The sequence below is a fragment of the Mauremys mutica genome, chromosome 2, assembly GCF_020497125.1.
Source record: "Mauremys mutica isolate MM-2020 ecotype Southern chromosome 2, ASM2049712v1, whole genome shotgun sequence".
NCBI lineage: Eukaryota > Metazoa > Chordata > Testudines > Geoemydidae > Mauremys > Mauremys mutica.
Window position 1 is genome coordinate 242910778 of NC_059073.1, and position 16780 is coordinate 242927557.

Sequence of the window (16780 nt, forward strand, 5' to 3'; positions counted from 1 at the left end):
ATTATTGCACCCCTGCTTCTGGTCACATAAGGCCACTATATTTGCTGTGTAAAACTGTCACTACAGTAGATCCGTTAACTTCAGTGGAGCTTCTCCAATTTACAACCTCAGAGAACCTAGTTCGTAAGGTTTCCCTTAGTTAAAGTAGCAACAGCAGAAGCAGAATGAAACTGACAATATTAGAGTTTCTCTCTACTGCTCCTCCAGTCCCAGCGCTAGTGCTAGGAAGAGAATGCACTGTGTGATGGTGTAATACAGCCAACAGATTAAATCATCTACTGCAGATAGGGCTGCTAGAGATGAAAGAATAGGGTCTCTTCCCGTTCTCTGATCACCCCCAGCAGTAGCTGAGAATCAGATTCAATCACAGAACTAAGTGAATAACTCACAGTGATCAATGTAAAAACAATGAGGAGTACTTGTGGCACCTTAGTCTGTTTACTCCAATAAGAAACTGCAGAACTGGAATTAATTTGCAAACTGGACACCATCAAATTAGGCCTGAATAAAGACTGGGAGTGGATGGGTCACTACAGAAACTAATGTCTTTCTCCATACTAATTTCCCCCTACTGTTACACCTTTTTGTCAACTGTTTGAAATGGGCCACCCTGATTACATTGCCCTCATTACCACTACAAAAGGGATTTTTCCTCCCTTGGTATTCTACTGTTGAGAATAGCCCACTTCCACTTTATTTGAATTGTATCGTTAGCAGTGACCACCCACTTGGTAAGGCAACTCCCATCTTTTCATGTACTACAGGGATCGGCAACCTTTGGACGTGGCTCACCAGGGTAAGCGCCCTGGCAGGCTGGGCCAGTTTGTTTACCTGCCGCGTCCACAGGTTCAGCCGATCTTGGCTCCCACAGGCCGCGGTTCGCCGCTCCAGGCCAATGGGAGTGGCAGGAAGCGGCGCGGGCTGAGGGATGTACTGGCCGCTGCTGATCGGCTGAACCTGTGGACGCGGCAGGTAAACAAACCAGCCTGGCCCGCCAGGGTGCTTACCCTGGCGAGCTGTGTGCCAAAGGTTGCCGATCCCTGATGTACTGTGTGTATATACCTGTTGCCTGTATTTTCCACTCCATGCATCTGACCAAGTGGGTTTTAGCCCACAAAAGCTTATGCCCAAATAAATTTGTTAGTCTCTAAGGTGCCACAAGGACTCCTCATTGTTTTTGCTGATACAGACTAACACGGCTACCCCTCTGAAAAGTGATCAATGTAGTTAATTCAGGCCATGTCTACCCTAGAGGGTCTAAAGCAGCATAGGTATGGCACCGTAGCTGTGCCAACACAACCCCATAGTGTAGACGCAAAGGGGTTTTTCTGTCAGTGTAGGAACACCGCCTCCCCAAGCGACAGTAGCTAGGTTGATGGAAGCATTGTACATTGGCTACACTGGAAGTTATGTAGCATTGCTACTGCACTCAGAGTGTGGATTTTTCACACCCCTGAGTGACACAGTTATGTTGATATAAATGTTAAGTGTACATCAGGCCTTAGCCAACATTTTCTAATTCAATGTTCAATATTTTTTTTTACTCTGTAGATTGACCAGCACAGCACAAATTTAGAATATTCATGCTTAGTTGTGATTGGTCAGCTGAGTCACATGGTACTGTTCTTGTTCTTCAAGCAGAAGCACAAGCTCTGCCAGCATGAATAGTAAAGTTTGCCTCCCCACAAACATTAGTACTTGTAAACTCGATCACTAAGATTTTCAAAGGCTCCTAAGGGATTTAGGAGAGCAAATCTCACTGAAAGCCCCTGGAAAGTTTTTCAGGTTGGGGAGAAGTTTCCGTGACAGACAACTGAAGCTTAGACTGAAGAGATTTCTGCAAACTACAAAAAACTACACTTGTGCATTAAGCCAAACGCAGGGCATGGCTTTCTCCAAGAGGCAAACAACTAATTCCTACAACCCAGGCAGCAATTCTGTTGTAAATTCTTCATCTATATTTGCATTGCAAACATGTACTTATATAGCAGCAGCCTGGCATCTTATCAGCGAGAAAAACTGCCTACCAGAATAGGATCTATTTGTGAGTGTTCACAAGCAACAGAAAGAGTCATGTGCCCACATCCAAGGGAGAAAAATCCCTCAGGAGTTCCATTCTGGTACAGGATCATAAGAATCTCACCTTTTCCCCACCCACTCATTTTATAATTTTTCTTTTAGGGAAATGGTTGGCACCTTCCTCCGCTCCAGCCTATGACACTTCTGTGGCACCAAAGTGAACAAATACATTGATGTTTCTGATCTACCCAACAGCATTAGGGGAGTGTTATGAGCAGAAGCATGGGGCACTCTTTCATGGGCAGCAAGGGTAAGACACAAAGGATCAAACAAATAGACAACCACAGAGGACAGGGGTTTTCCTTGTGGCCACAGCCTCCTGGGCAGTGATTGGGGGTGGGAGTGGGGGGCAAAGCAGTGGTTCCTCCCCTTGGGCTACAAGGACGGGTTGAGCCCTGCCCCCCTTTGGAGCCACAAGTGCCAGAGGAGCAGACAGCCAGTGTGAGTTCCCTACATTCCCAGGGGCAGTGGGGCTCAGGCTTCCAGCTTCAGGCCTGGGATGGCAGGTGGCAAGCGGCAGGCTCCAGCCACGGGCTCCAACCATGGGGCTTTCGGCTCTGGGTTTTGGCTGTGCAGCGGCAGGCTCTGTTTCCCTGGCCTCTGGGTTCACCATCCCCCTCATCACCCCTGGCCCCCACTACTGCCCCCAGCCCCTCACCCATCCACCCCATCACCCTTGGCCCCTGCTGTCTCCATACCCACCTCCCCATCCAGGGCTTAATTTGTCCCCTGGCTTGCCAGGGCTGAGTAAGTCTGCTGTGAAAAGTGGTATGTGTATGTTTGTAAATATCTAGCTCTGAGACAGTGATAAGTGATAACAAGTCTGCTGCTCTGAAAAGTGATATTAACAAATATCACTTTTCACAGGAGCAGACTTACTAGCTAGCAAGTCTAAAAAAACCCCAAACCACAACCAAAAGAGCAAAAAACCCAACAACAACAAAAAAGACCAGAACATGCAAAACACCTTATTTGTGTTTCTATTCTGTTTAGGTCCAGTAAAGAATAAATTATTATTATTACTATTGAGTGTGCAAATAAAAACCCTACATAAATAACTATGATTTGTGCATATTTATTTGTTTTTCCTAAATTAATTATTTTAGGGAAAATTGTCATAGTGGCCACTAGCAAGATTTGGTGGCCGCACTTTGAGGCTACCAAAAAAATTGTGGTGAGAACCCCTGGCCTAGTGGCTATATGGTAGCACATTTCCCTAAAGCTTGCAATGACTGTGAGTGCTATGGAGGCACTGCAGACGCAGCCCCATATTTCTTTATAGAGACAACACCCTCATCCTTGACACCTGAAGTACTGCCCACAGAACTTCCCTGGCACTGCTGATCACAGAAGAAGACTTGCCACAGTCGTGAGCAATCAGAGCAATAAACACTGCGCTTTGCAGCGCCGCAATGTGCAGCGCTGGAGAGGGTGTGTTTTCACACCCTGCTGCAGCGCTGCAAATTTGCAAGTGTAGCCAAGGCCTATGGGTCATACTAGGATAGCTACAGTGCTGTAGCTATGCCAGTACAGTCCCCAGAGTGTAGACGTGACCTGACTCAGCTGATAATCTTTTTACATATGACCGTATTCAAAGTCTGTGTTATTATTTTAAACATCTCTGTGTATGAAAAATAACTTTGCCATATATAATACAATGGGACTTACTCACGTCCCGTGGGCTAGCTCCATAGTACAAAGGTGTTTCTAGTAGCTGTGATATTCCAAAGCAAGGCACAAAGACCTTTGCCCTCCCTCCCAAGTCCTTCAATTTGTTTGTTACGCTCCCTTCACCAGTTCTCTCACAAGCTTTTCAAGGCACACCTACTACTCATCTCTCCCCTCCATAAACCTTCCCACAACTCTATATAGCTCTGATCCTGCACCACTGAGGGAGCTTTGCCATTGACTTCAAAGAGCATAGGACCAAGCCCTATATGAGTATTGTTTATTTAGGAGAGGAAAGGAATAACTTTGCTAGGGAAACTGCTGGATTAATTTATGACTGTAGAATGTAATTACTCAACTGGGATTTGTTCAAGACACAAGGGCTAATATTCTTACATTTCCAAAAAGGGGGCCATGAAAGATAGCACTTAAAGGGAGTAAATCATCTCATAGCACTATGCTGGGGCACTAGCTCAGTCCTGACTGAGGGGGGAAGAGCACCTAGCAGCTGTTGTGTATACAGCACTCTTACGACAGAGCAATGAAGTTGCTGGGTGTCCGGTGAGGATCTCCTCTATGTAAAGACTGGGTCCAGTCCTGCTTAGATTATGAGATTTGATGACATATCCTGAGGTGAAGTAGTATGGCGGCAGGACATGCCCAGAAGTCTGGATAACAGTGTATTTGAACCAGCGATACATTTACAATACCTTTGTAAGTTGTCTTGGCTCACTTCCTTCTTCTACAACAATTAGCTGAGATCTTCCATTCCTCTCATTGTCCCGAATGCCAACAGCAACTTGAGAAGCCTTCAGACGCTCAAATTTATTGCATGTTGAGCCACACCACTGGTAAATTTCCTAGAATAAATGAGAACAGATACTTCAGCCATCAGAATCAACATAGGGCAGAATTATGAAATACTTTAGAGCAGTTACTAAAACACAAAGGGCCAGACTGTCAGGTTGTGTAAATCAGCACAGCACCATTGAATTTAATGGAGTTACCCCAAATTACACCAGCTGAGGATCTGGATCAAAGACTGTTTCCATGTCATATAGACTAGTGCCATAACTGAAGTATTCATGTAGCCTCACTCACCATAGTGTCTATGTGCTAGGGCTTGGATTTGGTTCAGAAGTGCAAAAATCTGGCTGTTATCTGAAGCTTATCTAAACAAGCTGAATCTCTTGAGATTCTTCACAAGAAATTTCTTTCCCAGTCTCAGAAATGAAATTTCTGGCACTTCTTCTTCCAGTGAGGAACACTCAGAGTTCAGCCCCTTGTACAGGACTGTCAAGGCTAATTCCCCACTCTGGCACTTCGAGTGCAGAAGGTGGGGGCCCGCAAGGATTCTAAAAATTTATACTGGCCACTCCAGGCTTGTATTAAACTCCCAAGGTTACAGTTTTTCTCTGATCTTGGATTGGTAGATGCTGCCACTACCCAAGTGCAGGACCCCTTTGAGAGCCCAGGAGGGCGCAATTGGGAATTCCTTCCTGTGAGGTACTCTCAAGCCCTTTCACCCCCCTCATTTGGGGAAGAGCTGAGAAAGAAAAGAAAAAACAGGAAATCAGCTGTGTCACCAGCTAATTAAACAACATGTGTACAAACCTCTTAAGACACAAAAGTCCAATTCTGTTCTTAAAAAAGCTAAATTTTATTAATTAAAAAAAGGAAAGAAAATACATCTGGGAACTCAGGCTATTGCTAGATTTTAAAAGAGCAACTACAAGGATTAAGCACCAAGAATAGCTTTCTTGAGGTCCAGCTTAAAGGTTACAAGCAAAACAAAAGCACCTGGATTTAGCACAGAGGAATCCACAAGCTATAACGAAATAAAAGGAATAAACCTAATCACGTCTTCCTAGACATTTCCTGATCTACTTACATATCTGGAGTTTTAAATGAGTAGTTTCTAGGTATGATACTGATGATTTTTTCATACCTGGCCCAAGTTTCTTACAGCATAGCTGCTGCTCTGTCCGCCTCTCCCCGGGAGAACAACAACAGACAGACAAAAGGGGAGTCTTTTTTCAATTTTAAAAAGTTCTAGCCTTCCCATTGGCTCTTTTGGCCAGGTGCCCACTCATTTCCTTTTACCTATGCATAGCAGTGAGACTTTTTAATGCTTTATAGGTAGAACAATTGGAGAACAGCTACTAAGAAGGATTTTATAGCTACTGGCTGGCTGGGTATCCATAAAAGGGAGCCCTCATCCCCACCTCCCTCTCATTTATCACAGGGACTTTGACAGTTCCAGTTCTGATTCCAGCCAGAAACCAGAGCCAAAGAAACCTCACCCAAACATTTCAGAATTTTGAGTCTGGTTCTCAAAAATGGACAAAAGTCCTTCAATTTGGTCTGCTAATTCCTGTTTTGGGGACCCTTCATTTTAGATTGCTATTCTCATGTAGGCCCACTCCTGCTTTGACACATCACTAAAGTCGGGTTCACTCAAAGGCATTTCCAAGAGAGGAAATGCATATTCGCCTTCAATAAAGCTCCTCTGAATTGGAGAGTTTGCTCACCACCGTTCTGATCCAAAACCATGTGAAGTCAATGCAAAGACTCTCACTGAGTCTAGGTCAGGTCCTTGGCAGGCCCTTCCAGGATCTAGTTATCACTATGGGGATCCTTCAGTTGACAGTGTCACAATGATTAATGTTTGTTTAGAGCATCAGAAATGTTTCACAAGTCAGATAATCTATCCTAGATGCAGACTATGTGTCGGGGTAAAGAAAAGAGATTTAGGTCTTTGCAGTACTTGCTGAAAACATACGCAGAATAGAAGAGGGTGAAGAAATTCTGGAGGTTGAACTGGAAGGAGCTAGTCAAAAGGGAATTAGTCAGTTAGTATTTCTAGTTATTTTTTTCCATTTCTTTTTGGACAGTGTTAATATGAAAAAAAAAATCAATAATTCTGCAGGGACTCCAATACAGTAGCAATGGCAAAAGCTACACAATATACATATCACATTTTTAAGAACAAGGATCATCACTAAATAATTAATATATTCATCTTTCAAAAAGGAGGTTAAACAATTGGCTGAGCAGGCTGGTGTCTCTGGATATGGTACAAATAGTAAGAGATGCACTGTTTGTTGGTACTTTCACAGGTAAATAACCTGTTTGTAAAGTTTAGGTCAATATAATAAAAATAATGTGGCTCAAATTTTTATCACAATTTTAAACTCTTCCTTGCAGACTGCCTCTATTACTCCCATGCAAGAGTTGTAGTCACATAAGTATCAGTTTCTGACACACGGGTTATGAAATATTACTTCTTCGTGCAAGTCAATGCAAGTACCTTCTTGAAAATGCTAACTTGCTGTGTGTAGAACAGGCAGTAGATAATCTACTCTATGGCCTGGGCTACACTAGCGGGGGGGTTCAAACTAAGATACGCAACTTCAGCTACACTATTCGCATAGCTGAAGTCGAAGTATCATAGTTTGATTTACCTGGCCGTCCTTACGGCGGCAAGTCGACTGCCGCAGCTCCCCTGTTGACTCCACTTACTCCTCCTGCCGAGGTGTAGCACGGGCGTCGATTAGTGGATCGATTTATCGCGTCCAGACGAGACAAGATAAATCGAGCCCCGATACATCGAACACTACCTGCTGATCCAGCGGGTAGTATAGACGTACCCAAAGTTTATTTCAAATGTCTGTCTTTGACTGATTAAAGGAGACTAAAATATATGTGATCTCACAGCCTAGGCCCTAGTCCCTTCCCCACCAAGTGGTTACCCATGTTTGGAATCTGCCACCTACCAGCTGTGTAGACTATCATTAAGAGTAGAGGTAAGCTACAACCAGAAGCTCAAATCTGGACCTCTTCAAATTTCAGGGGGCTCATTTTTGAATCTCTATATCTTTGAACCTGCCTTTATAATTTTGATCCTAGGCCTGAGTCAAAAGCAGATGGGCCTGTTTTCCCCATTCTGGTTTGGATGTGTACTTTGTGAGCAATCCACGATCTGGGGCCAAAATCTTGCCTTCAAATTTGGCTAAATCTAATCTGATTCAAATAGTGCCATCTTGATCCACCTTTAAAACAAGATTTTGTTAGGAAGTATTCAAATCTGTATCAAGAGAAGTCAGATAAAGTTATTGTTTAGAACTGTGCTACACTGAGCATAGGTAGGCGTGGAAGGATTATACTTTTATTGGTAAATTTCAGTAAACAATTTCACTGTACACAAAGAAACATGAAAAAATGATAAAGATAGGAGGCAAAGAAAGAAAAATGCTAGTTGTGTTCTTATTAAAGTTTGATTTAAGGATATTTACTTCTTATATTTTGACATGTGATGTTTACAATTTGTGTTTTAGCAGTTACAAAGCTTTAACTTTTTAAAATCAATGTCTACTGTCATTAAATAATTGACTGACCCATTCTGTTGCCTGCCTCCCATATTTTCTTTCAACTGTGCACATTTTTAAAAAAAAAATGATAAAAAGGAAAAAATGCTTTAAAACAAACATTTATATCATCCAAATTATTCAAAAAAATTGAATTCTGCCAAACCTAAGTATAGAGTAAAAACCATTGCAAATCCAGTCTCATTTACCATATTTTTTTTTATTCAAAAACAATCACGTATTACCACAAAACTAAGGGTGAGGTTAGGAAATCAGGGATGTCTTCGAAAGACCATGTAGCATCCACTTAATTAACCCCACTCAACAAATGTAGGCAAAACGTTTACCAAAGCCAAAAATATTAGAAGGATGTATTAAAAACATAAATACTGAACAAATAAGGTGAACCTAATGAACGACAGAGAAAAGACACTGAGACTTAGTAAAGCATAAGGTAACAAATCAATACTGAGAAACAAATATTTTTTCTTTGTAATCATACTGCATAAAATTAACACTCGTTGTAAACAAATATGACAACCCATATGAAGATATCGGGCGATCTCAAATGGATTGTTTAGTGTTGTTTTATTGCTCATTCGTTGAATGGAGGAGAGAGAGAGAAAGAGGAGCTATAAACAAGATGTCTCTTCTCAGAAATCCTTCGCACACCGATAACTCCATTCACCTTTTTATTTTCTTCCTAAAAGCTCTCACACAGAGCTATTCCAGTTTAACTGTTCCATTTGGACACTCTATTCCAGAATAAAATTGATTGTATTCCAGAATAATTACTTGGCTTTGTGAATGGAGTAATTACTGTGGAATAAAGTCACTTTTTTCTGGAATAGTGTCTGCATGGAGAGTTATTCTGAAATAGCTATAGTGGAAAAGTTTATTTTGCAATAGCTATGCCAGTCAATTTGATCAGTTTGTAAACAGGGCCTCAGTGATGGATAGATCTCAAAAGATTTAGAATTTGGTTCTGAGAAGCACCCAGAAGTTCACTTCTTTATCAAAATTTCTTAGATCTGCAGAACCCAACTGGAAATCTTTTAAGAAATCGCACCTGCAAGATTTTTGGTACTACTATGAATTACGCTGCAAACCCTGAAAAAAAAAATAGTCTCCATTTCAATACTTCTGGTTTTCTCACAAGAAGTAGAACCATGGAGGTCAAGGTAATCAAAAGAGAGAAGTAACCAAGCTTTTTGAAACTTCAGTAAAGGTTTGCTTTAAGTTTAAGTGAAAGATAAAGGATCTAGAATTTTATCCAAACTGTTTCCCCCCTGATCTGTTTCTCATGTATACTCGCATTTGAATTTTTTTTCAATGGCTTCCTAAATTCTCAAAGGCTTTCTGTGTGCATATATCCCTTTTGTTCATATTACACTTCTGCAGAAGTGAAACACTCAAATACCATATTTCAGGTTTAGTTTTCATTCTCATCTTGGCTTTTCTCTTTGTTGCTCCCAATTTAGCTGATTTCAAACATCAATGACACACGCTGGGACCACTGAAGATGTATCAGCAATAAATAAGAGTTTGTTATTTCTCACGAGATACAGAAGCAATAAGGAGGAGAAACAAAATATGTTTCTAAAAAATTAACTGGAGAGATTAAAGAAGTCTTGCCTTATCACTGTGTGCTTTGCAAGTTCAAAGAATCTCTCTCTCCAGCACTTTCATTAAGGTAAAAGTTCACCAGGTTTCTACTACACCACATGTGAGTAATATTCTTTGCACTTTGACTCTCTTCTTTAAATAAGCATTACCTAGCTGTGTGAAGTCCAGTCTTGGAGGATGACTGCAGCTCTATAAATATATACTACAATATTGACAATATTGACACTGAGCTGTCATTTGCATTTAAAAAAAAATAAGGCCAAGATTATCTAAAGTGACTAATGATTTGGGGTGCCATCTTAATGCATCTTAAGGGGGCCTGGTGTTCAGCACATTCTGAAAACCAAGCCCCTTTAAGGCTGAAGTTAGACACCCAAAAATCGAGGTACCTTAAATCACTTTTGAAAAAATCTTACAGCCCCGCAAGCTCGACTCAGCTGACACAGGCCAGCCGTGGGTGTTTAATTGCAAGGTAGCCATATCCTAGGAAGCCAGCTCCATCTGCACAGATATCTTTTTCATCTGCACCCACCTGCATGAATGGATGGAAAATTTGAAGGGACGAGCAGTCATTAGGACTGCCCTAATAGAAAGGGGGAGGAAAGCACTCACTAGGGGATGCACTCCAGAGGTTCTAGCCACCCATTAACCAGCTGGGGAAGGAGGGAAGCAGATTGGTGTTCCTTCTCCCCATTAATTTAAAGCCTAGCCCAGGACATTGAGGGGGTGGGTGGGAATGGAGGCTTTTTGCTCTATTTAAGCAGCAGCAAGGTTACTTTTTGGGTTCCCCAGATCCAAGATTCCTAATTTTTTTTCCCCTGGATTTTTTTTAAGTTCCCAGCTCCAGGATGCCAGGACAAGGAAGAATTGAGGCAGCTTCTGCACCCAGTAGAGGCAACATGTGAAGAGAAAAGTAGAAGCTCTGGGACCCCCCTTTCTGCTTGTGGGGTGCACCCTGTCAGAGGGGTCTTTGTCCTCCACAGGGGTTGTACTCCTGGTCTCCAAGCTGGCAGCACAGCCTGTTGAAGAGAAGAAGCCGTGCTGGGAGGAGGGGGCTGATGTGTCTGGCTCCAGGCCCCCAGGGCCTGCAGCTGAGCCTGGGCACGCTGCTGCCCCCCTCCATCTGCTCACAAGAGAGAGGGATGCGGGCCATGCTGCTACTGAGGGTGCCCGCTCCAGGAGCTGCTTGACTGGGACTCGGCCTGCTGCTGAGTCCCCTCCCCTCCACCTCAGCTCATGGGGTGAGGGGGTATGTCAGGGCCCCCATGGTGGGGAAGCTAGTGCAGGGATGGCCTTGGGCCATTCCCCCACTCACTCAGTGGGACCCAGCCTGTAGCTGCAGGGCGTCCTGGGATATGGGGCAGGCAGCAGCGCTGGCTGCCTCTCTGGCAGCGGTCCCTTCCTGTGCTGCCACAGCAGGAGTCTGTTGTGTTTGGGGAAGAAAGGCCACAGAAGGGGACAGGGCTTCTTGAGGGGGTCTCCCTTCTCATGGCCTGGAAGGGGCCAGTCCAGCCCTCCCAGATGCATTAAGGGGTGGTTGCATCTGAGGTGGGTGAGGGTTTCTTTATGTAGTTTTGCCAGGGCATTGTGGGCCTAGGCTGGCTGCCCCGTGGGGAGAGAGATTCTCGGTTGCCACAAGACTTCAGAGCAGAGAGCCCTACTGGCATGCCCCCAATGGTGAGAAAGAGTTACTGGAGGTCGGGAGCTGGAGGATGAACACCTCATGACCACTGCTGGAAATGTTCATCTTACAGTAGTTAGTGACTCGGGTGATGGGCACCTCTCTTTCAGGTGGGAGCCCAAATCCCTTTCACAGGGGTCTGAGTCTGGAGGAAGCGAGGGTCTCAAACTGACTGAGGTTGATTTGGAGTATGGAGAGGGTGAGACTGTCTCTGGGTTGTGCCTCTCTCTCCTGTAGCCAGCAGGGAGGCCATCTGAGGCCTCTGGATTCCAAGAATGGGGGTCAATGGCCCCCAGTAGGGGAAGGCACTGGCTGTGGTATGCTGTGCACCATGCCAGAGGTAGCCACCCAGATCCCACCTACCTTGGCCATGCCACCTAACGCACAGGCTTTGAGATGATTTGGTAAGATTGTTGGCCTTGGTTGCCCAGATGGAGGGGCAACACTGTCACAGGTTTAAGGTGGGAATCAGTGTTCCACAGTGGGCCACTAAGCTACCAGGGCAGGAGACGCCCCCATCCCACGATCTCCCAGGAACAGCACACCCCTTGGGGCTTCAAGCACTGTAACAGTTTCTAACAAGGTACAAGTGGGTGACACAGGTGCCAAAGCTCAGGGCTATGCTGAACCTGACTGGCCTGTTGGGACTCATTTATCTAAAGTGGCAAAGGAAAAATATGGAAATCAAGGAAATGTTATCCAGGATATTATACACTTGTGCTTCCAGTCTAATTAGTGTGTACAGAAAATTTAAATAAAAATATGAATATAATTTATAATACTATTCCATATGTACAGCAACTTATGTGATCCTTTTCAATTTCCATTGTTAGAAATCACTGTAAGGCACAGTCCACATGATGGACTAGCAGCCTCCAACTTAATTTCAATTGATTTAGTAAAAAGATGATTGCAAGAAAGCAAAGAAAAACAGGTTAGTGGGTTTTGCAACCGTTCAGTTTTACAAAAAAAAAAATTGTGATTCAATTTGAAATTTGTGGAAGAAAACAATACGACCATAAAAAAAAAGAGTTAGCCCTAGATTGTCGAGCTTGTCAATCAATTTTCAAGTTTTAGAATGTTCTTAGTCAAGTGAGAGGCCCAGGAAGAGGTGAGGGAGTTCACACAGGAAATGAATACATTAGGGACCAAGCTAGTACAGTAGATAGTCAGTCTTATTCTTAGCCTTTCAGTGGTTAGCTAGGCAACCTCAAGCAAGTTAGTCGCTCTATTTCAATTGAGTCATCTGTCAAATGGATGATACATAATGTGCCAATCACACAGGACTGTTGTGAAAATTAATTTGAGTGTTTTACATTCAAAGTATTATTTTTTACTATCTCCATCTAAGCAACAGAATTAGAATATACATTAAAATTCATGTAATATAAAACATTGTTTAAAGGAAAAATGTTACATGCTGAATTTCAGGTACAGGATACATAATTTAATAGAATTTACTTAAACTATTTTTAGTCTTACTTTACTAGAGTTATTGGGAATTGGAAGGCTGACAAATCAAATATCTGTTAGAGTGAAAATAGCCTTCAAATGCTCACTCTTCTCAAAACAGCAACTTAATTCATGTGTAATTCCTATGCTATACTCTGTTTATTTTTCAGAAGTCCATTTCTGAAACTATATTAACAGTTAGCTTGAGAGGAATCAAAGTGACTATGTATGTTTCAGAGCTGTGTTTTGTTACTAGTATGAATGGTGCTTTATATCCATCTCTATTATATACTTTCAGTGTCACTGTGGGACAAATTATCTCCTTCCTCACATTGGTGAGCAGCTATTCACATGAGCAATTTCACTGAATTCAAGTCTATGGGACTACTTGTGTGCGTAACTGGTCACCAATGCATGCATGGAGGTCACATGCTAAAATAATGAGAGATTCAAATCCTGTCCTGGCTGATGCAGGCAGGAGATGCATGGCTGCTGTCCCATGTTACATCTCCTACCACAATCCTCCCAGCGAGGGCAGGATTAGACTATTGTCAAGTGTAAGAGTTCAAAAGTCTGAGTCAGGCCTCTAAAAAATCATGACTGACTTTAAAATAACAATTTGAAAAAAATAATTGTTGATTTTTTTGTTATTTGCCTTCTGGTTTTCAAGTTTAAGGTGAAATTGGGTTACAGTTTCCATCTTTTCTCCATAACGGTGCACTGTTGACTGCACTTTATGTACTGACCAATGGCCAGGACCAATGGGTGTCTGGCCGCAGATACTTGCCAGCAGACCTTTCCTCCTTAGAGCTGCAGTGTACAAACTGGCATAGGAACAAGTCCATATTTCTAGTGCTCTGTCCTGCTGCTTTTGTGTGAAGGAAGCATCTAGTTCCTCAGGATAAAACAGTTATTTACCTGTATCGTACCTGTTGTTCTTTGAGATATGATGCACACAGAGATGATGCATGTGGGGGGAGGGGGCATTTATGGTCACGTACCCCCGCTGCTGCCCTCACTCTGTCCCCCCCCCCCCCGCTCCACTATCGGCAGGTACAGGTAGTCTCTGGATGTGCACATGTATTCCATGTAGGTATGTGTGCCCCCAGTAACCTGAAGCCAGAGAACTTTGCCTAGCAGTACCCATAGGGGCAGCGCTCATGCCCTATGGCCCTAGCCCCTCCTCTAGGTACATAAAGGCAGCACTGCCCCCATCCTCCCTCAGTTCCTTCGCACCAAACACCAAAAGTAAGGACCTCAGTGCAGAAGGGATGGAGGATGAGTTGCAGAATACATGTCTGCATCACATCTCAAAGAACAACAGGGCAGTAGCTATGTTTTCTTCTTTGAGTAGATGCAGCCATGTATTCCATGTAGAAGACTCACAAGCACTACTCGCAGGAGGTGGGACTCAGTCTATTTAAACATGGACTGCAGGATTGCCTTCCCAAAGCTTGCATCTGATCTGGAGGTGTTAGTAGTAATGGACAATGGTTTGTAAACATGTACAGAGGACCAAGTGGCAGCCCTGTAAAATGTCCAATATAGGAACGTCATTAGGCCAGTGGTTTTCAAACCTTTTTTCTGGCGACCCAGTTGAAGAAAATTGTTGATGCCCGCGACCCAAGAGAGCTGGGAATGAGGGGTTGGGATGTGGGAGGGGGTCAGGGCTCTGGGCTGAGGGTGCAGGCTCTGGGATGGGGCCAGGGATGAGGGGTTGGGGGGGAGCTCAGGGCTGGGGGTCAGGATGCGGGAGGGGGTCAGGGCTCTGGGTGCGGGCTCTGGGGTGGAGCCAGGGATGAGGGGTTTGGCATGCAGGAGGGGGCTCTGGGTTTCGGGGGGGGACTCGAGGCTGGGGCAAGGGATTGGGGCACAGGCTTACCTCAGGTGGCTCCCAGTCAGCGGCACAGCTGGGGTGCTAAGGCAGACTTCTGGCCTGTCCTGGCACCGCAGACTGTGCTGCGCCCCGGAAGCGGCCAGCAGCAGGTCCGGCTCCGAGGTGGAGGCACGCAAGTGGCTCAGTGTGGCTCTAACCTGCAGGTACTGCCCCCCAGCTCCCATTGGCCGGTTCCTGGCCAATGGGAGTATGGAGCCAGTGCTTGGGCGGGGGTAGCGCGCTGAGCCCCATGGCCCCCCACCCAGGAGCCAGACCTGCTGCTGGCCACTTCCGGGGTGCAGTGCAGCATCAGAACGTAGGACCTAACTTTCCTTAGCCAGGCAGCACCACCGATGGGACTTTTAACGGCCCGGTCGGCAGTGCTGACTGGAGCCGCCACGACTCAGTGCCTTCAATTCCAGTTCTGGGTCATGACCTGCAGTGTCTAAATCAGTGGTTTTCAAAATGTTGCCAGGGCCCTCATGGAAAGAGTTTATGCCCTTTGAGCAGATGCAATCTGAGCTATTTTGTATGCTGTCACAATACAAAAGGTGCCAAGGACAAAATGGAGGATGAAGTGCTAGAAACTCCTGGAAACACCAGAAAATACTGGAAAACTCCTGAACTACTGGAGACTCAGGTACTGAGAGGCAAAGCAAAACTGAAAACCCACTGATGTGAAAACAGTCGGTGCTGGTCCCAATTTCTTCAGTACTGGACTCAACGGACCCCTCCAAGGCCAGAACTGGAGTCGATGATATGGGCTCTTGCTGACCTCATCAGGGTACTGGTAAGTGATTAGATGGCCCTGTTCCATCCGCATGTAGGAAGGAGTATGGTGCCGTCTGTACTCCCCGTAGATGATGAGGAAGAGTCTACCTGAACTAGGGAGTGATCCTGATTAGAACAACAGGACTTCTTCCTCACTGCATCAGAGGGAGAATGAATCCTCCTCCTCTTGGGGGAAATTGCAGGGTCCGAACATGGTGCAGCATCACTTGCCAGTTCCACAGGTGACCGCCAATCACACGAGGGCCTCAGTGCCAAAGCTGGCCTCATGGCCTGCTTCGGAAGGTACTGCTTCAGCCATAAGTCTCTCAACACTTGTATCCTCTTTTTGAACGACTTACAGATGGAGCACTATTCCTTAATATGTCAATCACTGAGACACAACAAGCACCTCTTGTGGGGATCACTATTGGGAATGGCTTTCCCCACACGATGGACAATGCTTGAACCCTGGTAAGGACATCACACAAGGCATCCAACTACTCCACCACTAAACTAAACCTATGGTTCTACTACAGTATGCAACTAGGAATCAGTATCCTGGGCTCTTCTTCTGACTGCTAGTGGCATGCTGAGTGACATGAGTTCTCTGTGCCATTTGAAAGAATGATATAGCAACACTTACCTGCTAAACAAAAGTGTTCTGAGGCTTGATTACGCACAGTTTGCAAAGAACTCTGAGATCTTAAAATGAATAATGCAAACAATTATTACCGGACAGAAATTATGAAAGCACATCCCAGTGCATCCATTTCAGGCTCTGAACTGGGTGTGGAGTTATTAATAACAGTACAGGCAAAAACACTTGCTCCATTCAGAGCAGGTTTGGTATGAATTTTTCCCCTCGTCTTTCTCCACATACAGTGCACTTTGTATTCAGTTGGCACCCTGTCCTGATTGAAGGCAAATGAAAATATGTGCACTGTTCATGTACTATAAAACCTAGCCAGGGCTAAAAAGAGAAAAGCTAAGAAAGCCAAAAACAAGTGCCATAAAAATTCTAATAACTACAATAATTTCACAGCAAGGGCATCCAAGGACTGGTGAACAAAGTTTTTGTTCCATAATCTGTTTCGCCAAGTTCTTAGTATCTATCGAGCCTATATCTTACTCTTGATACTGCGCTGATCCCATGCTAGTCAGCGATAGAGACTTTCTCCCCTACAAATGACAGACCACTGAGCACATTACACTTCCCATTTCAGTAGTTTCAGCTGCTGCATGATAATTCATAGCAAAAAC

At 44.3% G+C, this 16780-nt stretch overlaps 1 protein-coding gene across 3 annotated transcripts in view; it reads right to left on the minus strand.

Moving 5' to 3' along the window:
• The window catches only part of SCIN (scinderin), a 117245-nt gene that overhangs the window by 45682 nt on the left and 54783 nt on the right, over window positions 1-16780 (minus strand). For all 3 annotated transcript variants that reach the window (XM_045006315.1, XM_045006316.1, XM_045006314.1), the window contains one exon: window positions 4458-4607. In XM_045006315.1, coding sequence (XP_044862250.1) covers window positions 4458-4607 — 150 coding nt within the window. The remainder of the gene's footprint in view (window positions 1-4457; window positions 4608-16780) is intronic.